Source organism: Carya illinoinensis, chromosome 10, assembly GCF_018687715.1.
Source record: "Carya illinoinensis cultivar Pawnee chromosome 10, C.illinoinensisPawnee_v1, whole genome shotgun sequence".
NCBI lineage: Eukaryota > Viridiplantae > Streptophyta > Magnoliopsida > Fagales > Juglandaceae > Carya > Carya illinoinensis.
The window spans coordinates 3,683,693-3,710,663 of NC_056761.1; the positions used below are offsets into that span (position 1 = coordinate 3,683,693).

The 26,971-nt window shown below is 34.2% G+C and overlaps 3 protein-coding genes and 2 long non-coding RNA genes across 6 annotated transcripts; 3 read left to right on the forward strand and 2 right to left on the reverse strand.

Annotated features, from left to right (window-relative positions):
- Positions 1-5,138: 5,138 nt before the first annotated feature.
- On the forward strand, positions 5,139-10,509 carry LOC122279037. 2 transcript variants are annotated; one of them, XR_006229427.1, is made up of 4 exons: positions 5,139-6,024; positions 7,114-7,886; positions 8,075-8,410; positions 8,525-10,509. It is a non-coding gene; the product is annotated as an uncharacterized LOC122279037 (long non-coding RNA). The 2 variants fall into 2 exon arrangements; XR_006229426.1 differs by having other exon boundaries at positions 8,075-10,509.
- On the reverse strand, positions 7,149-11,582 carry LOC122279034 (calmodulin binding protein PICBP-like). The gene is made up of 2 exons (XM_043089313.1): positions 10,827-11,582; positions 7,149-10,730 (listed from the first exon to the last, which is right to left on the reverse strand). The coding sequence occupies exons 1-2, from the start codon at positions 11,178-11,180 to the stop codon at positions 7,149-7,151; spliced, it is 3,936 nt and encodes a 1,311-aa protein (XP_042945247.1). The 5' UTR covers positions 11,181-11,582.
- A 1,398-nt stretch (positions 11,583-12,980) lies between these two features.
- On the forward strand, positions 12,981-18,828 carry LOC122279149 (triacylglycerol lipase SDP1-like). The gene is made up of 4 exons (XM_043089532.1): positions 12,981-13,402; positions 13,813-15,730; positions 16,976-17,119; positions 17,359-18,828. Exons 2-4 carry the CDS (start codon positions 14,312-14,314, stop codon positions 18,346-18,348), a joined length of 2,553 nt encoding a protein of 850 aa, XP_042945466.1. The 5' UTR covers positions 12,981-13,402; positions 13,813-14,311; the 3' UTR covers positions 18,349-18,828.
- Positions 17,916-19,547, reverse strand: LOC122279150. Its single transcript, XR_006229486.1, has 2 exons — positions 19,286-19,547; positions 17,916-18,538 (listed from the first exon to the last, which is right to left on the reverse strand). It is a non-coding gene; the product is annotated as an uncharacterized LOC122279150 (long non-coding RNA).
- Positions 19,548-25,868: 6,321 nt separating this feature from the next.
- On the forward strand, positions 25,869-26,971 carry LOC122279931 (probable calcium-binding protein CML36). The gene has a single exon (XM_043090840.1). It carries the CDS (start codon positions 26,019-26,021, stop codon positions 26,709-26,711), a length of 693 nt encoding a protein of 230 aa, XP_042946774.1. The 5' UTR covers positions 25,869-26,018; the 3' UTR covers positions 26,712-26,971.

The following is a 26,971-nucleotide window of genomic DNA, read 5'->3' on the forward strand; positions in this document are numbered from 1 at the left end:
TGGTTCCACCACTACAAATTCAAGGTAGAATTTATTGAAGGTACAAACAAATGTTTAGACATGATGATAATATTAAATTTACATATCAGTTATATCTATGGTATATTAAAATTTAGATAATTTACATTTCAATTATATATGTGGTAAATTTTTATTCACATAATTTATATACAAGTTTTATTTATTACTTGTTATAAATTATTAATGATATGTATTTGTACCAAAAGCTCATTATGATTTATGCACCTGAAGTTGCATAATTGAAATTGTAGAAAGAATATATATTTGAATGAACGTTTTGAATGTGCTCCTGAAGTAGCAATATCAAGTATGCTCCTGAAGTAGCAATATGAAATGCAAACGTTCACAATATATTCTAAATTTGTATCAGGTCTTTTAGTGACTGAGCAAAATAATGAGTTTTTGATAAGAATCATTAGTCACGTCTTACTAGATCTATATCATTCCCTGAAGTGAATGATAATGAATTTATATCATTCTATTCCCTGAAGTGAAAAGAATGATGCGTTTCATTCAAAGAAACTAAGAGATTGAACGTGATAATGAATATCTTTTCGGACCAGAAGCTCATATTGGAAAAGATGTAAACTTTCTCTTTGAGATGATATTATACAAATTATTGAATCAAATATTATGATGCATCAAAAGATGATATGATTCAAAATATTTGTATCTTTTCATAGTTATCTTGATCGTCCAAAATCAATTACGATAAGTCGAATGATTTTCATATGGACGTCCATAAAAGAACCAGAAAATTCTTTTACTATAAAATCTTACCACCAGAAGTGGAAAGAAAAATTTGCCAGAAGCAAATAAGATGAAATAATTCGACGTTATCTTGATTATCATATGTGAACCAGAAGTTCATATGATAATTAAATTATGGATGCAATAAGATAAAAATGTCTCATATTCGAGCTGCTAAAATCTCAGCGAGGATTGAAGTCCCTGAAGGACAATTAAGAAATTCAGCAGTCTAATGAACATAAGACATGTCTAAAGGCATGTGAGACTTATTGATACAAAAGATAGAGCATCTCAAAAAAAAGAGAAAGACACAAATAATTGGTGCTCCTGAAGAGGCCATACCCACGAAACAAGCAATAAAGTCCATCCAGATTTTCTGTATAAAATTCTCCTATATAAACTCTTGAAGAGTACAAATCTCCTGAAGAGGTTTATCATGAAAATGTCTTCCCTTGAAGAGGGACATGTACCTGAAAATAACGAGATCTCGTTACATTTCATGAATAATGGAGAAATTATGGATAGAAATAAAATCGTTGTCGACAACGTATTTCCATATGAGATGGCAATTGACATTACCAGAAGTAATGTAGCAAGTGAATCAAGAACCGTCGAAGAATACCGACGTAAAATATTGGCCAATATTCGAAAGAAATAATTCCTGCAGAATTGATTCACTAATAAAATATGATGCATCGGGACTTATAGTCCAAACACCTAAAGAGGTGATGCTTGTTGAATGTCAGTGGGTATTTATGGAAAAGAAATAAAAATGTGATATATAAATCACGAGTCAGTTTCTCAATTCCTGCAGAATTGATATGCAGAATTGATATTACTAAGTAAAATGTGATAAATATTGACTTGAAGTCCAAATACCTAAAGAGGTGATTTTTGTTAAATATCAGTGGATATTTATATACATGATATAAAAAGCCTGAAGCTTTTAATATGAAAATGTGATATAGAAATCATTAGTTTCTCGAAGAAACAATATTGATATGATTTTAAAATGGTTGAAATCATATTGAGATTTTTATTAGCTTGAAAGTTACCGAGAGTTTGGATATGCATGATTAACTGCATATTTATATGGATCATTGGATCATGATATATATATGAAAATCTCTGAAGGATAGAAAATGTCTGAAGCTTCTAATATGAATACATCTGGAAATATGTATTCTATCAAGTTTCAAAGATCCTTATATGATCTAAAACAATCCAAACGCAAATGAAAACAAGCTATTAGTGCAGTTTATATATATGATTTAAATGTCATTGAAACTCCAGAAGAGCTCATAAAAACTGCACATATTTGAAATATAAATCTGAAACCCTTGCGGCTTCAAGGGGAAGATGGATGATGTTATTAGTCATGAAATACCATCTTTTAAATTAGTATTTCAGATTCATATTATAGGTTTGATATGAAGTGTGCATTATTAAAGAAGAAATGAAAGGGAGCACACAGAACATCTACCAAAAGATAGACACAAATATGAATATTTGTGAAATATTATTTTATTATCTTGAAGCAAGAATTACAGAAATTTAAGGCACTTTGCCTCATTCTTCAAATGCTCTTGTTCTTCAAGAATCTGCATGTCATCCCTATCTAAAGCGGTGGGCAATCGAAAAGAAGATTTAAGCAAAGATTTTAAATTCCTATTCTCTTTCTTTATTGATTCTATCTTCATGTTGGACTCCAGAAGAAGTCGCTGAAGTATAGCAATATTCTCGTGGAGATAGTCAACTCCACAAGTTCTGGATTGAAGTCGCTGAGAAAATGCGACAATGGATGATGAGTATCGGGTACCGAGACTCACAAGCTCATAGATAGCTTCATTATCTGACTTATGAGTCAGATCATTACATTGCATGATAGCACCTGTGGTAGAAGCAGGAACAGCTGATGAACGAGGTGCAGAGTACCTCATATATTGGCCATGAGAAGATCGCTGAGCCATTGCAGAGTAAAAATGTAGAGAGAGATTGCAGGATAAGAATGCAGAAAGAGATTGTAGAGTAAAATGCAGTATGATTACAGAAAAGTGAAGAAGATGAAATGCGAATGAAGATGAGCTGAATACCTCTTTTATAGAGAAAATTATGATACAGCATCTCTCGTGAAGTTAAAGAAAAGAGATGGAATATAGCTTCATAGCTATGCGGCACCTGACAGCTGAGGCGCCTGACAGCACGCCTGATAGCTGCAGCACCTAACAGCACGCCTGACAGCTGCAGTACCTGACAGCACGCCTGACACCTACAGAGGAGTTGATAATCTGCGGTGCTTGTCTGATCTTAAAAGGCTGGCCACCGTTTTTATTAAAAATGAGGTTAGCAGTTTAATGTTGATGAATTCTCCACTAACTGTGTTATTTACAAGAACTCCAGAAGAGTACAACTCCAGAAGAGTAGTGATCAGCAGAAAGATCCAGTTAGTTGGATGTACAAAATGCGAGTTATCTTTCAGATACACACAAGAAGATCATTGCAATTCATGAGAAGAAAGTTGAAATTGATATCAAGAAGGTACGGTCAAGTAAAAATCTGGCAGATTTATTCACTAAAGCATTACCAACTGCAACATTTAAGAAGATTATGCAGAACATTGGAATGCGGAGGTTTGAAGACCTGTTATCATACATTTTTCAGGGGAAGTAATATCTTAAAGACTTGTGCTGATTGTACTCTTTTTCCTTCGCTAAGGTTTTATCCCACTGGGTTTTCCTTTGCAAGGTTTTAATGAGGCAATCCTAAAGCATTCGGCGATACAAATGAATACTGTACTCTTTTTCCTTCGCCATTGGTTTTTTTCCCACAGGGTTTTTCCTTGGTAAGGTTTTAACGAGGCATATTCTTTAAATATGGTCATCCAAAGGGGAAGTGTTGTAAACCATGTTGAATTGTATGACCACATTTATCTAGTCGTCAAATGCATAGTGCTAGCATAGTGAGTTAGCATAGTCCCCCTTTGTACGCCTATATATATCGTTGAATTCTTTAAGAAATATATAAGTTTGATATAGAGATCAATAAGAATTTCCTCTCTCGTTCTCTCTTTTTATTTAATTTATAACATAACTCATAATTTTGGTGAACGGATACTGTGTTTCCTAGCACCGAACATTAAATTTTCTTTTCACGTCAATAATAAATTTGTGTAATTTTCCTTTTTTAAAATACTTAAAAAAATATTACCGGTCACTCTCAACAATAAGAATGGAACGGCAGACTATGACCCAAAACAGGGGTTTTAAATAAAAATTAGACAATAGACAAAGTTCGTACACAAGCTTTTACGGATGGTGAGGATAGAGAGATTAGATGAAATAGTTTTAAATAAAAATTAAAAATTAAATAAAATATTATTAGAATATTATTTTTTAATTTTATTATTATTTTAAGATTTGAAAAAATTAAATAGTTTATTATATTATATAATTAAATTTAAAAAAATTATAATAATGAGATGAGATAAAAAAATTTTACTATCAATGTTTTCAATTGTATGGATCAAAGTATCTCTAATGTTTTAAAAAAAAAAATTATTTTAAAAAATTATTGATAATGAATTTGTGTAATTTTCTTTTTTATAATATTTAAATAGATATATATATATATATATATATAATATATATCAATGGCCACGCTCAATAATAAGAATTGAACAGTAGAGAGCCCGTGCATCTTTAAAATTTGAAAGAATATAGATGAAATGAGTTGCATTGAAGTAGTCAAATAATGAGAACTTCAAATATGAATGGCAATATCTCCAAAGTTTTTTTCATATTTAGAGATGTACTGTTTATCTTTAAAAGTAATATTTTATTTCAAAATATCATACCCAACTACACCATAACATTTCCCACATTTTTTTATTTTCAAAAGTGATATTTATTCCAAAATATCATATCTATATTTCCCACAATAGTTTAAGTAAAAATTAAATTATTGATTAACATATAGTTTGTATAGTTGTAAAATAGGAAAAACAAATTAAAAATATATTATTAAAAATTAATATTATATGATTTATTATTATTTTAACTAATCTAATGTGAGGTTATGATTTGAATAGTTTTAAATTTATGAAACATATGTACTTTTAGTTAAATTTTAAATATGACTTTAATGAAACTAGGGATCCAAAAAGTAAGGCATATGTATAATATATAGTAATGTGCGGTTTGTATAGTGAGATAAGATAAGATAGTTTTAAATAAAAATTAAAAATTGAATAAAATATTAATTTTTAATATTATTATTATTTTAAAATTAAAAAAAAATTAAATTATTTATGATATCTTATATAAAATTAAAAAAAAAAAATTATAATAATGAGAGGTAATAAGCTTCCCCTTTAAATCAAGATGTCTCGGTAGGCTCTTATGGAGTCCACTGCAACCAAGAAAGCGGCTGATTCGGCAAAAGATTTGAGTATTTAACCATATCATGCTCCTTGATTCCACCTTTCTTTTGCTTCTGCACTAAAGGTTGAAACTTGACGAGGTTCTTCGGAACCACAGTTTTATCATTGGTGGTCACGTCTTTCTGCTCCTGGATGGGAAGAACCGCTTTGCGAGTGGCGTCTATTGTCTAAGGCTGCAGACTGTGGACGAGGGTACAAGAAATCAGTGGGGAAGAAGTTGTACTCAAGGTCAGCCATTTCTAAAATTTCCCCAAGTCGATGTAAAATGATGAGGAGTTCAGAAACAGAAAGCAGTGACTGAGAAGAGGAGAAAATGCACCTAAATCTTTGTCTTATTGATATGCCTCTCACAACTTCACGTCTACTTATATAGAGGAGGAGGTACGGTTGGCTTTGCTATGTTCAGCATCTGAATTCTTTCTCCGCCGATGAATTATTTCTCCGCCCATAAAAAAATAATAATAATAAAACGTGAACTTCATTTGTTTATTAAATTGTAAATATTTCTCTCTTTTCTATGTTACCTCAAAGTGTCCTCCGGCTCATATATTTTACACACAGTTTTCACTTTCACTTTTACCTAATTTGCATTGCTCTCCTTTTGTCTCTGACAAGGAGAATTTAAAGACTAGAAAGAAAAAAAGGGAAAGTATTTCTTGGGATATTCAATTAAGTTGTAAAATACAAAAAGACGATATTCGATTTCACTTCCCAGTATGGAGTTGCCAAAGGATCCGGTTCCCACCTAATAAAAGGCGTGCGGCGTGCCATTTATATGAAAAGAAGGTCGAAAAATGGATGAGAGATGTTTACAGGTAGAAGTAGAGTTGTATTTTTATAAATGTTTCTCTGTTTAATTTTGTAAAGCTATCTTCCTGATGATTGCTGTCCCGAAATTGGAAAGTTAAACCCACTAAATTGAGACGGTTTGATATGACAATCTTCTTTTATTTACAAGAGTAATAAACCACCTGCATGGTCATCTGTTCATTGTTCTTGATATTTGTTATTGTAGAAGGAACATTTTCGTTTCTAGAAGAATATTCTATCCGCAGTCATCGGCAAGAGATGGTCTGTATTGAGACGCAAGCAAATTATCTGCAGTTTTTGGGATAATATAAACCATTTAAAACCAGCTGAAACTTTTTAGGGTTGGAAATAATGCATCTCCAGGTACCAAAATGAATAAGAATAATATCTATTCATACATCACAACTTCTAATGACTTCAGGAAGCCTTAAAATCACAAAAGAAAGTAAGGTATGAACCTACAATCTTAGACGTACAACTTGCATCTACATGGCATACTGCTGCTTCCTAATTGAAAGAATGAACAACAGTTAGTTATTCAGCTAAAAGGTCATCTCTGAGAACATTTCCTTGGACTGATGCTACAGAGCCATCTCTAGTGATCATTACCAGATAGTCGCTTTTTTCTTTTTAGCCTTACCTGCACATTTTCAAAAAGAAGAATGAGACTCCAAGAAGATAAATGCATTATGATTACAAGATGTCACTTAAAAAACATGCCAATTGGGCATTTCTTTTGTTTGCCATTGATATTTTGTTTGGGTTTCTCGAAAGTTTATTCAGAAAAAGAAAAAAAAAATGTTTGGGTTTCTCTAATACTGTTTTACTTTGAGGAAATGATCTTCTTATGTGGAATCCGATGGATAATTGGTTTAAATAAGAACAGGGGCATTGAGTGGACGATCTGTCCCTATTATTATTAGATTCTACTGTCCACGGTCTTTAGATTACTTTGATGATGCTTTGTGAGCTCCTTTTTGCCATTATCATACTTCCCTTTGTATGTTGTGTGGCTTATTGTCTTGCCTTATGTAAGTGAAAAGGAAAATTGAAGCTCTTTGCTCTAACCTTACTGGAATATTTGGCTTGAACAGAGTTTGCATGATTGGAAGTTGCTGCATCGTGCCTTTCAACATCCTATAGTTGGAATGACTGTTTCGAAAGCTTGAACAAGAAGTTCCACTTTTCTTTTCCGGGCAGGAGTTAGTTTTGCAACAACCTGTTGAAGTGCATAATCAAGCATCCATTCCTCAGAATTTTTTCTCTGATCCATCTCTTGATGCCTTAAATGAACCTTTTCACCTTCAGGGTCTGGCTCCAAAGGCAGATAACAAGGCCCCTTTGGATTAAATTCCCTTACTTTTTCCAATGCCTTGATGAATCTTTTAAGCAAGATCCACTTTTTCAGAGTGCTCCAGCTACTTGGCATTTCCTTGTTTGATTTCTTTCCCACATTCAACTCGGTTTTCTCTTTTTCTTGGGTACTGATATTACCAGATGTAAGCCATTTTTCTCCTGGAGCTGTTCTGTGGGATTCCATGAAGCCATTCTTGCAATTTGAGAGGAATGGTTTTCCTCCCTCACTCACTTTCTCTTCTGAGAGTCCCTTATCTTGAATCATCTCACTAGTGCTAAATTCATCCTTAGTTAAGTGGTCCTGAATTTCTGGAAGAAGGATTTCATCAATTGCCTCTTCTACCAGCTTAATGGCTTCAGTACGGTGGAGATCGACATTTTGCTCATCTGCCTCATTATCCCCATCCATGTCTTGATTCATTTCTGAGAAGTTTTGACTTAAACTAGAAATGCCCATTTCTGGCAATGAGTTGGCATCATTCACTGGTTCTTCTTTACCTGCTTCATTGAGGTATGGCTTGGCTCCATCTTTTGCTGCAATACCTGATACCATGTGCTTATACACTAAGTACCACAGTCTCATGTTTTTCCCTTTTTCCGATCGGGCCTCATTTGCTACATCAATGGTGCCCTCGGGCTTATATTCTTCACATGGAGAAAACCCTGGATTTGTCTCTAAATCTTCGCCTTCTGTTTCAGATGCACTGTTTGAGAGTTCTGAACTTGGAGTAATTACCTTGGAGGCTTTTCCATTATCTCCAACTTCTTCATGACAGGTGCTTACAATGTTCTCTGGCTTCAAGGAGAATTTATTACATGAGCTGGGATCTTTGATCTCTGATGAACAACTAATGATGGAATCAGGTTGACCTTCAGCGAGAAGTAATTTGCTGCCGACCATATCAATATTGATGGCAACAGTTTGCTTTTCCTTCCAGTCTTCACCAGTGTCTTGACAGGCTGTTATATGTTGTTCTGCTTTAATGGAACAACATTCCAAAGTAGTTTCTGTGAGCTCAGAAAATTTCATTGCAGGTAGCTGTTTGTCTGCTAGAAAATCACTGACTTGGTCTGGATAACCTTGGAATATTTCAGCTGACTCTTTATAATTACTTTCTTGACCTGCTCTTCCTGTGCTTTGAGTTGAAGGACCATTACAGGCTTGAACAGTATTTGCTCGAGTACGAATTGCTGCATTGGAGCTCTGGCTAATTTCGATTTCTGACAGTGGAAGAACTGTCTCAAAAGCTTCTACAAGCAGCGCTACTTTTCGTTTTTGAGCTGGAGCTAGTTTAGAAATGACCTGTTGAAGTGCATTATCAAGCATCCATTCCTCGGTGTTTTTTCTCTCGTCTGTTGTTTGGTGCCTTAGATGGACTTTTTCTGCTTCTGGATCAGGCTTCAAGGGCAGATATCGTGGCCCCCGGGGGCTGAAATCCCCCACCTTCTCCAATGCCTTCACAAATTTCTTGAGGATGATCAATTTTTTCAAATAGCTCCAGCTCTTGGGCATTTTCTGGTCAGATTCACTTTTCACATTTGATGCTGTTCTCTCTTCCATGGGAGTGCTAATACTATCAGCTTTGACCCATGTTTCTTCTGGTTCCTGTACCATACTGTCTCTAGCAGGCTCACTGTAAGCTGAGATGCTCCATTCCTGGCCCTCGCCATGACTCTTTTCTAAGAGGTCGTGGTCTGAACTGATGCTACTAGCAATTGATTGATCCTCCATTGAGTGGTCTTGAAATTCTTGCAGAAGGATATCATCAAATGCTTTTTGTACCAGCTGAATGGCATTAATCTGGCTGAGCTCATTCTTTTGGTGGTTTGCATCATGATTTTCCTTTACCATGTCCTTGCCAATTTCAGAAAAGCCCTCAGAAGAACCGCAGTCATTAGTGCCAAGCAAGGTGCTTGTATCTTCCACCTGTTCTTCATCCAATCCATTTAGAGGAACCTGGTTTCCAGCTTTTCTATCGACACCTACCACTGCATGCTTATATATCAAGTGCCACATTCTGATATACTTTTGATTTTTAAACTGTGTTTTGTGTTCTACATGATTGGTCATGATGGGCTCGGAGTCCCTGTGGGTAGGGTACCGCTGAAAAAGTCCATGGTGCGGCTTCAAATTTCCTTTCTTGTCTTTGTCGCCTGTAATTTGATCCTCCAGTGGCTCAAGATCAAAATCAGAAGAGACCATGCTGTTACTTCCTGTTGATTCCACAAATTCATCATCAGATGGTCTTCTAATTTTAACTGGTGTTTCTCCATTTGGAAAATTGACCCTTAAATTTTTTCCAAATGATGTCGAGTCACCATTGTATGAGTCCTCAATGAGAATGGAATTAGCCTCCCCAACTTTATGGTTATATACAGCACTTTTCTCTTGTTTTCTGTCTTTGTCAGCGACTTCTGATGGATGATTGTATAGAGTTTCACTAGGCAGCCACTCAGCCTCGTATTCAAAATCGCCAAGGTCTTCATCTTCTCTACTTGAACTGCCAACTCCATTTGCTGAGCCTTTTGGTTCTTCAGCATGGGAATTTGCAAGCAAGTCCTGTCCTGCTTTTTGTTTGACAGGAGAGAGAGCTATATTACTCGCATTACCAACTGCAGGATCTCCATTATGGAGCATTTTGCTTGACTGAATTCCTTTCTTCATTTTTCCGAAACGTTTGCCTTTATGAAGTTGATTCTTCCCTTTCATGCTCTTCTGGGTCTTCAACAATCTCCGCCTCATAGATACAAAGCGTTTCAATGGAGGAGCTGCGTTATGGTTATGGCCATGAAGGGAGCAATAAGTATATCGGCAAACCCTCATGACTAATTTTCCTTCAGATTCACATTCACCAGGTTGAAGCTCGAGCTCCAAGGAATCAGGGAATTTTGAATCTTTGAGAATTGAAGAACAGGTAGCTTTATGTATGCTTGAGTCAGGAGATTGACATATTTCATAACATTTCTCCATAGAGGGCTTCTTTAATTTGAAGGTACCCATTTTTGTCAAGACTTTCACAGGTTTCAAACTCGATGTTCTTGTTATTGTAAATCTCACAGATTTGTTACCGGACAAAGCATATTTTGGCCTTGAACCACTTAATTTTTTGCTAAGAAAACTAGATTCAGAATTACGGAGGCTTGCCTGATACTGGGATTCCAATTTTCTTGCATGTGTACTGGACCACTCGAAATTTGCCTGCTTTATTGATCTCGACCTCTTCACTTTCCCCTGCACCTCAGTTCCTCCATAGCTTTTACTCATCAAAGTCCTCTTGATTTTCAAGCTAGACATTCTTGCCAAACTCTTCCCAGGCTTTAAAATCGATCTTCTTGTTGGTGTAATCGTTGATTTCTGCCCAGAATAAGTAATATTTGGTATCAGACAAATTAAATATTCTTTCAATAATCATGGCCACCAAAACTAGATTAAAAATTTTCAAAAACTTGCCTGCAAACTTCCCCTCCTTGCATCCGAACTCCTCGTGGCCTTCATATAACACGGTGGCGCATCTGAAATCTCAATTGGAATTGGCGGTGGCGTGCTTGATGGATTAGCATACAAGACAATGGGAAGGGGATCATGTCGGGATTTGGCTCGTCTCGTGGATGATCTTAAGCTTGGTAATCTTGAGAGCTTGATTGACCACAGTTTCTTTGGCTTCTTCTTTGGCTCTGTTTCTCCCCTGTCACCACTGTCCTGAATTCGATAACAAGATGATTCCTTGGTTAGGGACTGCATCTCAGGTTCTGCAGGACCAACACTATTGTAATCAACTCCAGCCTCGAGCTTGTAATGAATCATTATTCGAACCTTTACACGGGTTTGGATTTTTGAAGTGAAGAGGAGGTTTGAATGTGGTAATGTCAAAGTAATGGAGGTTTGAATATTGTAAAGTGATATTCTGGCTGTGAAGAGAAGTATCTGGCACGAAAGTATTCTGATGACTAAGAAACCTGATATTCTGGTCTTCTTCTTCTTCGTAACTCTAACAACTTTGAATATGATGGCGAAAGGGAAATAAAGATGCCTTGACTTGTACAAAATAAATAACGACTTCACATATATCAAACAACTACGACACAATCAGATCATTCTTCTCCACATAGATCATATCATTTTCTGAGAAAGAGGTCAAGAAAACTCCTTAGATATGACCAACCAGTAATATGCCTTTTTGTAAACTACTCTCCTTGTTTTCTGGAAAGTTCAAGAGCAATGCTTAGCTCTTGAACCTTACTCCCACAAGATTGCATTTTCCTGCAACATTCACAAGGATTATATGAATTTGTTGACACATTAAATGCACAATTAATATAAAAACTTGAAATTAATTAACATAAATTTATAACCACAATAAATTATATGATACCAGTGTTTTTAAAGGCCAACTTTTTATGTCAAACCTGTAGTAATGAGTCCAACGACAAGTAAACTTAACTTGTTAAGAGTCTAATAGTTTGATGGTATATAACTCAGTTCATTAAATAGAAAACTAAAACCCTCCATCCTTTTATCAAAAAATAAATAAATAAGGGTTCTTTTCTTTTATAAAGAAAAATATAAATCTTAATTCTTGTTTGTTTAATCAAAACTACAAATTTTATTTCATCTCATCTCAATTCATTATTATAACTTTTTGAAATTCTAATACTAAATATAATAAACAATTTAACTTTTTCAAATCTCAATATAAAATTAATATTTAAAAATTATATTATAATAATACTTTATTAATTATTATTTAAAATATCTAATTTTATTACATCTCATCTACATAATCAATCGAGACCACATGAATCCACCGTCACGAGCCGTAGGCAAGTGAATTTATTAGGATGGTTGTGTGAGTTATAAAAGATCATAACAATGGAGACAGGAGGTTAGCACAAAACGTGTTGACAATGGTAATATTTTGGACCGGCAAAAGCTCTAAAGTCAGAAGTAAAGCTGTAGGACCAGCAAATGCTTGCTGGCTCTTGGACCCAAAATTATTCCGAGCGCAATTACCGGGAATCGGACGGCCTGGATCCATCATCTTTGGCACCTCTTTCTATTTTTTTTTTTGTTCGTTCTCTGTCTGTATTCCATCATCTTTTCTATGATCTGTAATACAGATCTTTAACAACAAAAGGGTAAAAAAAAAACATTTTCGTGAGACCCGACATAAATAATTTTGGTTGATGTATTGCTGTCTAGTAAGACGGTTTGTAACTTGGATTGAATTAAGATCAATTCAAGTAATATTTTAATATTTAATTATTAAATTATTAAATTTATATCAATTTAAAATTTCTTTACATGAGAAATTCATAATTTTTTAATTCATAATTTCTTTATACTTGAAATTTATAATCTTTTTTAATTTCTTTTATAAATATCTTAATTTTTTTAAATAAATTTTATAAAACTTATTCTATTATTTTAATTATTATTATTCATAAATATCTCAATTCAACTTAACATCATATCACGAATCCTAATTAACATCCAAACCACGAGGCCTGACTGTAAGTTCTTGTCTGGCAGTAGCTTAGTCCAGAACATATCAGGTGGTACCAAATAAATGTGTGGTAGCAAGTCTTAAAAGCCGAAGCTTGTGCCGTGGGCCGTGGCCCGAATCTTGTGCCGGGGGCAGAAGCTCATCAATTAGCTTCGGTCTGGCTATTTTGAGGTCAAGATTGCTGAGAAACAGACAAGAGAATCTTGAAAGATCAATAGCCCATTATCAATGACAGAGGCCACCCCCATATGATGCATCTCCCGATAAATCTCATCTTCCCCGTGTTTTTGTTTGTCACTTTCTATAAATAGAAAGTTCCGACGATTTAAACAAGTTTGTCCAGAAGCACGCCATTGTGTACCTTGTCATCATTCTCCTCCCCCTCCTCCTCCTCCTCGTCGACCTTTGTAATCATTACGTCATCGCATGCATTATCCGAATCCTCTCTCCAAATTCGACGTCACCCTATCTGTATCTTTATCTCTTCCCGGATCCCAATGCTTCACATAATTGCGTTTTTCTGGTAATATTAATTTCTCTCACGTGCCTCTCTATTTACTCCTATAATTATAATTGTAGCCCTTGTGTGTTTCGGTGGGATTTCATTTCTAGGTTTTTTGGGTAGGTATTATCGGTTTTATGTTCTGATTTGGCTGTGAATTGGGGAATCTGATCCCTGGAGCTTTCAGGTTCCAATGATCATGAGAATTTTGGGGCCTCTGATATGTTGAGTTGCCGAGGGGTGTGATTGGGGTTTGGCATTTGGTTCCGAATCAAATGTGCAGTTAGGCTTCTTTTTGTTGATTTTGTTGAGCACTTTTCCGATTTCTGATTTGTATAAATTTGCAACGTACAAAATTAGTTTTTATATATTTTTTTTCATAATTCTTGAGTTTGGGGTTGAAATTTTTTTCTCGTTAATTTGGTTTTTAGTTCTTGGGAGATATCCAATACGAGTTTGCAGAGACAAACCTGATTCGCATTATTCCCTCGCTCATGTTTCATTAATTTTCACTGCCAAACATGGCCTGTATTCTACACAAGCCAGCTCCCTTCTTCTTGCAATCAGACTTTTATTAAGCCTAAAGGATATCGAAGGGACACCAAGGTACCTGACCGGAGAAGAACCTTCATCGAAGCTGCGGATGCCAAAAATTTGATCCATAACAGAATCGTTCACTACACAACTAAAAATACCACTCTTGTCTGGGGGTTCGGGGCAAGAACAGACAAACCGAGAAAGGCATTCCTCATTCTGCAATCAAAGAAACAGAGTTAATCACTCTTTTTGGCGAGCTCTGCTTCAGTCCCTTGCCAGGTGTCCTTCTGCGCAATTATTAGAACTACTGTAATTTGTTTTCTTGTACATTGAGCAGATTGAGTCGTGACACAACCACTCATTTAGACGCAGAACTGTAATATTAACCAAGAAATGGATATCAGTAACGAGGCCAGTGTTGATCCTTTTTCAATAGGACCTTCAACCATTGTTGGTCGGACAATAGCTTTTAGAATTTTGTTCTGCAAGTCAATCTCACATATGAGACATCAAATACTTCGCGTGTTGTTGAGTCTTTTCTATAGATTCAGGGACTTTGTGACACCCATGTTAGCATGGTTGCATCCCCGGAACTCGCAAGGGATATTGGCAATGGTGACAATAATTGCCTTCTTGGTGAAACGATACACAAATGTAAAACAGAGGGCTGAAATGGCTTATCGGAGAAATTTTTGGAGAAATATGATGAGAACTGCATTGACTTATGAGGAATGGGCTCATGCTGCGAAGATGCTAGATAAAGAGACCCCAAAGATGAATGAATCATACCTATATGATGAAGAATTGATGAGGAACAAGCTTCAAGAGCTCCGCCATCGTCGCCAAGAAAGATCTCTGAGAGATATAATCTTTTGCATGCGAGCCGACCTTATCAGAAATCTTGGCAATATGTGCAACCCTGAGCTTCACAAAGGTAGGCTTCAAGTGCCCAAACTCATAAAGGAATACATCATTGAGGTTTCAACTCAATTGAGAATGGTTTGTGATTCGGATTCAGAGGAGCTATTATTAGAAGAGAAGCTTGCTTTCATGCATGAAACAAGGCATGCCTTTGGGAGGACAGCTTTACTTTTGAGTGGGGGTGCTTCCCTAGGAGCTTTTCATGTTGGCGTGGTTAAAACACTGGTTGAGCATAAGCTTTTGCCCCGGATAATTGCTGGCTCTAGTGTAGGATCCATTATGTGTGCTGTGGTTGCCACTAGATCATGGCCTGAGCTGCAAAGTTTTTTTGAGGATTCTCTGCACTCATTGCAGTTTTTTGATCAGATGGGTGGGATTTTTACTGTAGTGAAGAGGGTCATGACACAAGGGGTTGTTCATGAAATTAGGAAGTTGCAAATGATGCTTAGGCATCTAACAAGTAACCTTACATTTCAAGAAGCTTATGACATGACAGGTCGAATTCTTGGTATAACGGTTTGCTCCCCAAGGAAGCATGAACCACCTAGATGCCTTAACTACTTGACTTCACCTCATGTTGTCATATGGAGTGCAGTGACTGCTTCTTGTGCCTTCCCTGGCCTCTTTGAGGCCCAGGAGCTGATGGCTAAGGATAGAAGCGGAGAGATTGTTCCTTATCATCCACCATTCAATCTGAATCCTGAGGAGGGCTCTGGCACTCATGTGCGTCGCTGGAGGGATGGTAGCCTAGAGATAGATTTACCTATGATGCAATTGAAAGAACTGTTCAATGTGAATCATTTTATTGTCAGTCAGGCAAATCCTCATATAGCACCATTATTGAGGATGAAGGAATTTGTGAGAGCCTACGGAGGCAACTTTGCTGCCAAGGTATGTAAATATCAATCGGGTGTATCTCTATTTTTTCTGGCTGATGTTTCTGTATACGCCGATGATATTCTGGGTTATAGTGTTCATCGCCAACATAAAGTCCTCATAAAAATGGTCCCTCGACTCCTCCTTTCTCAATTCTTCTTTTACTTCTTCCCTTATACCCAACCCCAACCCCTTCTTTTGTGGTGTTTAATAATACTTTGTGAAAAAAAACTAAAGAAATGAGAGTAACAAACAATGTGCTTGAGTTTGGACTAAAGTTTCCCATTTGACCATTCAACACGTAGCTATCTGATATCCTGTAAACGTTATCAGGACTGGTTCTCTGTTTCTATGATTATAGATGCATTTAATGAGTCGTTGCTACTTGGTACTAGTAGAATAAAGCTTTCTGGAGTTGCATGGCTGACATTTTGTTAAGGTAATCATAGCTTTTCCTCCCCTCCAAACCATCTCGTAGGTACAAGGAGATTGATTGTGACTGGTTGGTTCTCCAAAATGTTACATTCCACATTTTCTTTCTCCCTTTCCAGTTTTCTTCCCCTGTTTTAATATATCGTAGAGTTTCCACTTTCTTCTTTAGGCATTTTGTTTTTGTTCTTCCTTGTACTAGGGTGGCAACCTTTCTTTCCATTTCGTTTTGCTTCATTTAATTGGTTTTTATTGGGGCGTTATTTTAAAAGTTTATAACTTGTGAAATGAAAAATATTAGAAATCAGGTGAAATGTTATTTTGTTGCATCAATGGTTCAAGCTGGTGTTTGGATTGAGAGTTGATGCGCAAGGCTTACATTATATGATCTTAAGAAGAAAATTTGGGTCCAAATGGTTGGGTTGAGGCACAAATAGTTGATAAAGGTCCGAGAGATTTTATTTTATTTTATTTATATGTGATGCATGGGATAGTTACACTCGGTTGGAATGTCATAGCACCTCCACTTGAGTGGAATATCATGGCACGGTTTTAATGTAACGGCAGAAAACATTGTTGTTAATTTGGATCACTGTGCTGCAGCTCAAATATGTTTTCCAAAAGTCTTGATAATTTGTAGCAGTGTCTCATCTTGTTTCATTAAGCTGCACCTGATATGGAGCATGGGAAAATTTGGTCTGAATTATGGGCTCATTGATCTACCCCTAGTGGTTATTGATTTCAGTCATCTAATCTGTTTTTGTTTTCGTTTTAATTTATTCTGTCATTTTTGGAAAATGAAAGTAATATTCTTAATGTTTGATGGTGTAGCTTGCCCATCTCACCGAGATGGAGGTGAAACACAGATGCAACCAGGTACTGGAACTTGGTTTCCCTTTAGGTGGACTTGCCAAGCTCTTTGCTCAAGATTGGGAGGGTGATGTCACCGTTGTTATGCCTGCCACGCTCGCTCAGGTACGTGCAAAGAAAAGGTTTAAATTGCAGTTTGGCATTTTCCATCTGAATGACCTAAACTTTCTCCGAAGTTCGTTTAATTAAGCACTCAAATGTTTAAAATGAAAGTTGTTGAATACTTGAAAGTTGAGCATCAGAAGCCTAGCCTCAAACTTGTATTTGTTTTCATCAATTGGAAAATTGTCAATGACACCAAAGTGATTGACTGGCAATTTTTTCTTCCACTTATTCTTGTCCAGTACTCAAAAATTATACAAAACCCATCATCCGTGGACCTTCAAAAGGCAGCAAATCAAGGAAGAAGGTGCACTTGGGAGAAGCTCTCGGCAATAAAAGCAAACTGTGGGATTGAGCTCGCTCTTGATGAGTGTGTTGCAATTCTCAACCACATGCGAAGACTCAAAAGGAGTGCTGAGAGAGCTGCTGCTTCTTCACATGGCCTAGCTGGCACAGCCAAATTCAATGCTTCCAAAAGGATTCCTTCTTGGAACTGCATTGCACGGGAGAATTCCACAGGCTCCCTTGAAGAGGACCTTCTTGCAGATGTTTCTCCCTCATTTCTTCAAGGAGTTGGTGGATCCACGGGTGGGGGACCTACTAGTAAAAATTTACGAGCACACCATAACATGCATGATGGAAGTGATAGTGAGTCCGACAGTGTCGATCTAAATTCTTGGACAAGATCTGGTGGGCCCTTGATGAGGACTACTTCAGCTGAAATGTTTATTCATTTTGTCCAAAATCTGGATATTGATGCTGAACTAAATAGAGGTTTAATAGCTAATCGCAACTCAGCTGTACTTCAAATAGCAGGCAACAATCAATATTATCATGGCCCAAGGGTAACAACACCGGATAGAAGCCCAGAAGGCACAGAGTTTGATCAGAGGGATCTTTTCAATAGAGTTTCCAGTAATAGTTCCAGCTTAACAGTGACGGAAGGTGATCTTTTGCAGCCAGAGAGGACCCACAACGGCATTGTGTTTAATGTTGTTAAGAAAGAAGATTTAACAGTATCAACTAGGAGTCATGATGCGGAAAGTTACAACAGTGACGTTCCTGAATGTGTGCAACTTGACTGTCTTGAAAAAGAGATTGATGCTAGCTCTGCATCTGAATATGGTGACGATAATGTCACTACAACAAACAGTCTTAATATTCCAGAATCTACTTCTAGGGATGATTCTGGCATAGATGGTGGTGGCAGTCAGCATGTTACGGATAGCTGATTTTGACAATAACTTGGTGTCGACAATTCTATATTTTACAGTTGATCACTATATTATATACAAATTTGAAGCTCTTCTGTTGCCATTGAAGTGCAGGACCATGACTTCTAAAAGGGCTACAAATGCGCTTCATTCCTCCCCAGTCCCCAGATATTTGGCAAGGAAGTCTCTTGATTCATGATTCATGATTCTGCAAACATCAGGCGTTGAATGTGTGATATAACCAGGCAACATACTTGATACTGTCATTCTTAATATCTACAAATGATATAGCACACATTATCTACTCCGAATGGCAGCAACAAACTTCTCTTTGTTTTTATGTTGTTCTCTTTTATCCTTTACTCAGGCAAAACCCCTTTCACAAACTTTACAAAAAGCATGTTGATTCGTCTCATATAGCTGAGCAAAGAACAACTGAGAAGTTCTTGATTTCTCTTGTATAATACATAATTAGTAATGCTCAACTTTTCGTGTCTATTGTGTGAAAAATAAATTGAATCTCATTATATACATGGAAAACTTGAAAGTAGATGTTCCCAGGTGTCTAAAGTGAGAAATGCTCCTCTTTCTACGTATATTAACTGCCTAAAAAGCATGCAAACGAAAAGAAATTAAAGAAATTACTGTTCTTTCCTTTTTTATGCCCCATATTATACCAAATTAAGTGCAGCATCAGGTTCTATCGCTTGCACGGTGTCGATCTCCATAATCAATTATATTGCCGATTAACTTCTTTTTATATATTAATATTAGTCAATATTATCTATTGCGAAAATTCTGGTGACCCATTACCCAATAACCCAGAAGAAACATGAGCATGACATTGTTATCTTATCTGCCGCTCAAAAGTACAATTCTCCAGTCAATTTTTTTTGTTGCGTATGTGGACGAATGAACAATTTCGACATCCTTTAACAATAAGAAGTTCATGTACCTGGTCAACATGCAGAACGTACACGGGGGAGCTTGTCTCTTGGGAAGATTGTTCCTTTCTTTCCCAGAAATTGTTGTAGCAGAAATTCCGGATTATCTTGTTGGCACCTCCTTCGCAGAATTTGTTGATTTTACGTCGATTTGAAAGCTTTTACACTGCAAAATATTTATATTATATAATTTGATTTAGAATATAAATTAAAATATAATAGTATGTGGTGTAAAGTATTTTAAATATAATTATTATTTATGTGAGACGGTTGTATTTTTTTAAGCCGACTAAAGAGGCCAAGAGGGACAAAAGGAAGGAGAAAAAGTCAGCATCCATGATCAACTTCACATGCCTCTATCTTTGCACAAAACATTTGTTTTATTGCTCAAACTACTCTGCCGAAAGTTGTCGTCACCAATGCTCGTCCAAGTACGCCATTAAACAATTGGGTCCTAAGGTTGGTAAAACCATCTACCTTCGTATTAAATACTTGTATGAAGGGTAGCTTTTCCACAACCATCACTTTTCCGAGTCTTAAATGATACAATTATTTTACAATCAGTTTATTTCATAATAAAAAAATACCAACCCTTTGTTAATCTAGAATAATGCTATTTACAGTAACAAAATACATAACTATAGTATAGTTATTTAAATAATAATAATATTTATTATTAAAAAATTAAATTTTTTTATATAAATTTTATATTTATTTTTTTTTAAATAATTGATCCCGTTGTTTATTATTAGTCAAAAATAGTTACCCATGTGTCATCATCATTACATGATGGAGACAGATGTATCCTTGCGTCTCAAACTTTTGTACCATTTCTTCCTAATCCATTTGCCTACTCGATCTCACAAGCAAAATGGGTTTGAATAGTGGGTTAATGATTTCGTATATAATCTACATAGTCGGCCAAGTAGCAAAAGTTGCTTTGGCTGTTAGGCAAAGAACTTGGTTGGAAAATGGCATTTAAAACATTGAAGTCAAACATCATTTCCCTTTATGCTCGTTAAGAATACATCAAACAAAGTGAATATGATATGCGGTGTAGCGGTGCAACAATGCCCACTGAGTTGGGGGGAATATTTGGGAGTGGGCTGTCATTTTAAAAGCCTCTGTCACAGATGAAGTGAATGTCCAGCTGCGTTTGTTTGTAGTATGTGGACATAAAAATCTCTTAGAATTTCCTTCCCAATTCACAATAAATATACAATGTAAAAGACCTGTAAACAGTGGAAGTAGGATCCAAATGCGTGTGGCATGCGTGTTTGTGGCATGCAATTTCTGAGGAGAAATTTCCGCGTGCTCAACCTTTGCAGCGTGCTGCAATCTGTCAGCGCCATAGTCTATAAATTGATAGATATGAAAAAGCTGACTCCAGCTTTGCAGAAATTCCCTTAAGGTCAGACTTTTCAGCCCCCTTTCTCTCTCTTCCTGTGTCTATTAATTTCAAACCATTAAAATTTTTTAAATTATGCATTGTTCAACGAGTTCCCACTGAATTTATTCTTTAAAAAGCAACCTTCTTACCAAGAGGATTGGCAAATTGCTAACTTTAAACTTTAAATAAAAGAAAATTATAATTGTAAGTATAATTATATATTAATTTATGTATTAATATAATATAATTAGTTAAAAAGTAAATTTTATTAAAAACAATGTTAATTTAAATTTTAAGTATGAATGAATCAGTATTAGTACACAGATTAGTACGCGACTATACTTGTATATAACAAAACTCTTAAATAAAAGTTGAGGTTTTGTCAAATTTATTAAAGAAATTAATTTACATTAGATTATTTTATCTTAAAAAATTAAAATAATAATACAATATCATATATTTTAATAATAATTTTTTTTTATATTTAGTAAGTATACTTCATATATTAATTAATAATTAAATTTTTATTTAAAATTATTCTTTCCCGACTATTTTTTTCATCAACCTAATTATCTAACATAATATTTTTAAATAAAATATTATTTTAGAGATGAATAGTAGCTGGCCAAATCTAAAAAAATAAATGATTTTATCGTAACTTAAAAGTGAAAATTTTGAATTGTGACCAGTACAATGCATGTCACTTTTATTCAAGTTAGCCAAAATTTGACTAACTAAGCATTCACATTTGACTACGTCAATATTAGTGCTCTGATTTCAAAGACGGTTATTCTAATCTATAAAGTTTATAAATTGATGTTGTTTTATATAACTTGTTAGATTTATTATTTTACGATAAAAATAATTTTATAATCTGACGTACTAAATTAAGTCATATTATTTTATAAATTTAATTTTTTATATATAATTTATTTGTTTTAAAAGTATTTCTCTTCTAATTTATGTACCATTTAAACTAGTTCCTGACTAATTGCTAAATCTATAGCAATTTTGCTACAAATGACAATTATGGTTTACTCGATTGTAGCGGAATGAAATCTATATATAATAGAGTAATGCTACTCATCATCTTAATTTTTATCATTTTCTCATCATCCCATAATGTAACATTAGATGATTGAAGATTATTTAATATATTTCACTTATGAATCTATCATCTAATGTCACATCATGAGATGATGATATAACGATGAAAATTAATATGATAAATAGATTTTTTTCTATATAATATCCATTTAATGTAAAATAATAGATATTTTAGTCATTTTATATCAAGTTGATAAGTGAAATAATTAAAAGATTTCATCGTGTTAGACTAAACGAAAATTATGTAAGTTGAAATTGAGGGAATCATCGTTATAGTCCATGCAACTTTAATGCGTATTCGTGGTGTTGGTGGAATATTTAGTTAATATCCAACCCAACTTAGGTCTCCTTAGTTTTGTGTTAAATGGGAACACCTTTTCCTACCAATTCGACTTTTTGATTTTTGTGGCAACCAACATTTCTTGTATGGATTTTTTTCCTCCTCCAAATAATGGACATTGTCATCAGAGAAATGCTAAACCCATCAAGGGATGGGTCCCAAAAGGTGTGTCTCGATTCTTTATTTTTTATTTTTTTAATGATTAAGAAAGTGTTTTTTAATAATATTGTGAATTTAAAAAAAAATTATTTAAAAATTATTAAAAAATACATGAAAAAAATATAATAGATGAAATATATGAATTTAGATCCCGATTCGGTAGCTGTATCATAACTCTTGAATTAAATATTTTGATGGAAATTATATCAATGAAAGACACAAATATTTGTTCGATAAATATTTTATTCATCACAAATTAGGCCATGTTTCCAGTTGCATGTATTCAAAATAAATAAGAATTTTGGAAAATAAAAGTATTCGATTTTTTGGATTTAAATCTACAGATTTTGATTATAATAAGAGTAATGTTAGCCTGTTAGGTACAAGTTATAAATCGTTATTTGTAAAAAAAAAAATACTAATAATAAAAAATAATTTTTTTATAATTTTTTAATGTGAGATTATTTTAAAAAAAATTATATAAAATTTGTATATTTAATGCTTATATAATATTAAAATGAGGTATCATTTGGAAATGTTTGTATGTTTCGAGAGAGACAAAAATTCTTTGGCAGGAAATGTGAACTAAAACTGGGTTTTTTGGCTACGTGTTGGAGCTGAACTTTGACTATCTACCTCGATTTGAGTCACCTCTGGCGATAAAATCTTTTAATAGTGATAGATAGCATACGTAAGTGTTTGTAATCATTTTGAATAAATTATAATTTATTATTAAAAATTAATTTTTTTATATAAATATAATATTTATTATTATTTTTAAATAAATTACGTAATATTTATATATTCTATTTTTATAAATATCATTTCACAAACTTTTTATCCATCATTATTTGCAGTGAATAAATAAGTTTTACATATTTATTTTAGAAAAAAATAATCAACTTTATACGAGATTTGTAGACTTATTTCATATTATTTTAAAAAAATTATAATAATATTATAATTTGTAAATTAGTGTTTTATAAATTTTCTTTTATGATTACATTCTTTTAATGATATTTTTTAAACTTTTTCTTAAATGTAAATCATAAGTTATTAACTTCCGTATGAATAATAATTGAGTAAATATATTTATAATCGTAAAATATATAAACGTAATATTAATTTTTTTTAAAAATATATAAATATAAAATTTATATAAAAAATTTACTTTTTAATAATAAATTTCACTCATTTTTTAAATAAAAATTTTGTTATATACAAATAAAATACTCTGATTATAAAAAAATTAGATAAAAATAATTTTATAAATTAATTTAATTTGATATGATTAATCTGATTAAAAAATTATTTTTTTGTATAAAATAGAGATAAAGTCATATCTATTTATATAATTAATTTTTTTAAATTTATTTATAGGTGTAACAGCACACTTATAATTATTAGTGGGGCCTTACGTGAATATTGTTGTCAGCGTGGTGGTACCTATAATACCTACCAATGATTAAATAGTCGAGATGCCAGACCAATCTTTGCCTTTATTCATCATGTGTTTTGCAGATTTCCTACATCCTCTTTTTTTTTTTTTTAATAAAAAAAAAAACTACAACAATAGTCAAAGACGTATAATACCAGTCACAAGACATGCCAAGAGAGAACGAAACTCATCAAAAGATACATATTTAACGCATATTTGTTAGATTATTGTATTTAATAATCGTGCAACTTTCATTACTACTTTATTTACATTCTGACCGTTGGGATGGCATTCTATGTAGAGAAACGCTTAGATTTAAAGAAATCACGTAAAAATAAATTTATAAACTCACGTATTTTAATATGATATATTAAATTAAAAAATTATTTTTATTATAAAATAAATATAATAAATTATATGAAGTCATATTAATTTATAAATTTGTTTTTGTGTGATCTCTATATGATTTTAACACTTCTCTTCTATATATGTATATATTATGAAAAGTTTTGTTACTCATTATTTCTATTTCTCACACATTACATTATATATATATTTTTAGAATAATTAAATTATTCTACATATCATCTATATATCCCGCATTAGATAAGACAAAAAAATATATATATATAATATACAGTGCGTGGAGATGATGAATAAAAATTTCAATACGAAATGCAACCCTATTTTATTAATTTTCCCAACACAATAGATTTGCTCATGAACTTACATAAACAGGTCTCGTGAGGTCTGACCTTAACGTTACACACATTTATATAAAGATGTTATTGGCATACAACATAGCCTGCATGTCGCCATTGATATGAAACATAGTTTTGCTTTTACTTATAAATTACTTACAAGTGACTATTATTATGTGGTAGGTGCAACAATGATAAAGAGATTTTATAAATTAATGTGTTCATATAATATGTTATATTTATTTTATAATAAAATTAATTTTATAATCTAACGTATCATATAATTAATTTATAAATTTATTTTTATAAAATTATTAAAATGATTTATCTTATCACATACATAATCTTCACTAGACGTGTGGTCTCGATATCATAAGATGTATTTTCAATTCAAAATTTCGATATGACCATTGTAATGAATGCTAGGAACATGAATCTTCTAGACAATTCTATAAGTAGTTATCTTAGTCCATCAATGTCAGAGTTTATTAATAGAGTAATGAGATATTTTTATATTATTATATAAGATGTATAGTAATAATAAATATGTCATATTTTATACAAAAAAAATATTTTTTTATTTATCAATATATTTCAAGGAGAATTACATTTTGCTAAATTCCATAATAGCCGTTTGAACGAGTAATAACAGACTAGCCATTATTTGAGAGAATCAGCCGAATGCCGATTGGCTTCAGATTCAATTATTATCTTCAAATTGGGTAAATAATCCAAGATTCTACAGCAGCGGCCTGCACATCTTTAAAAAATGAACCTTTAATCAAACCACTTAAAGCATGCCACGTTGACAGAGTTTTTGTTTAATTTTATTCAACAGCTTTTTATTGGCATGGCTCTGGCAGTCGCTACCCCAACATCAAATGAACCTCACCTAACACACGACCAAACAAAGTGGCTATAGTCACCTACAGTGTCTCACCCTCATTAATAAAATCTTTTCTTAGGTACCGTTATCTATAATACACAATTTTTATTTATTCAAGTACGGCATATCACGTTTTTATTTCATTCTTTCTAGGTTTACATTTTTTTTTTCAATAAAAATAAATAAAAAAACTCTATCAAAGTGTATAAAAAAAAACTAATTTTTTAGATTTACATTTTTTATAAATAAAAATTTAATTATGTAAAATTATTTTTATATACTCTTCACACACTTCACTAATACGATTAATTAAAATAGTTATTTTATATTAACATAATCATATTAACAAAATACATAAAAATAATAGCAGAAATCTTTTAAAAAATCTGTACAAGACTTGTAATATTATTATAAAAAATATTTATTCAGAAAGAATGTATAATAATATAATGTGCATTATATTATTAAAATATAAATATAATATTTGAAAATGATATGTTTTTTCACGGCTATACTGATGTAGCAGTAATACGAGTCACGTATATATTACCCACTTGAAATGCTCAAAGGAAGCTTCCTCGAAGCTGCTGCCATGGCACTGCTCACATCGCAAGCATTTAACCCTTCGTCCTTCCTACCTCCTTCCACTCAAACCACTCTTCTTCCCCTCTCCATTATCTCTCTTCCCCCATTCCTCTGCTTCTTTGGGTCTATCATTTTGCCATGAAGCTCATCAAGATCAACCCGAAGCAACTCATTGTCAGCCCCAAGCGCTTCTTTCGGTCCAAGAAGGACCGGTCTTCCGACTCTTCCGTGTCCAGATCCGACCCTTTTTCGTTTGGATCCGGAACTTCGTCATCCTCGGGTTCTGACGCCTCCACGTCAATCCATAAGCCCGGTTCTGGCGTCGTCATCGCCGATCTTGGGACCCCCAAGAGCGTCCTGCCCGAGATATCGGGTAACTGGTCCGATTCCTCGGCCGATATGCAAGCGGAACTCGTGCAAACGTTCAAGTTCATAGACAGTTACCACGACGGGAGAGTGTCAAGGAAAGAGCTGGAGGCGCTGCTGAGTAAGATGGGAGCCGAGCCACCGAGCGAGGAGGAACTGACGATGATGCTGAGCGAGGTGGATCGGGACGGCGACGGGTGCATAAGCCTGCAGGCGCTGCTGAGTAGCGTGGGTTCGGCTAGCGGGCAGACTCGCGACACGGAACTGCGCGAGACGTTCGATTTCTTCGACACGGATCACGACGGGATGATCACGGCGGAGGAGCTGCTGGGATTTTTCACGGCTATAGGGGACGAAACGTGCACGTTAGAGGATTGCCGGCGCATGATAGCCGGTGTGGACAAGAACGGCGACGGGTTCGTGTGCTTCGAGGACTTCTCGCGTATGATGGAGCTGCAGAGATGATCATATCATCATGTCACGTGGCTCCCTGATGTTAAGGATAAATCCACAGTCCTTTTGTATTTTGATTTGGTATTTCCTTTTTTGGTTGGGGGTGGGTTGGGGAATTTCGTTGTATTTCTTGTGGTGAGATCAGTCAAGCGTATTGAGATCTTGCCGAAGATGGAATCGGACGGCTTTGGTCGGTCGAGCTTTAGATTTGAGGAATTGTGTTCTACTTTTACGTACATATACTATGAGAAAATATATAATATATTTTTTCA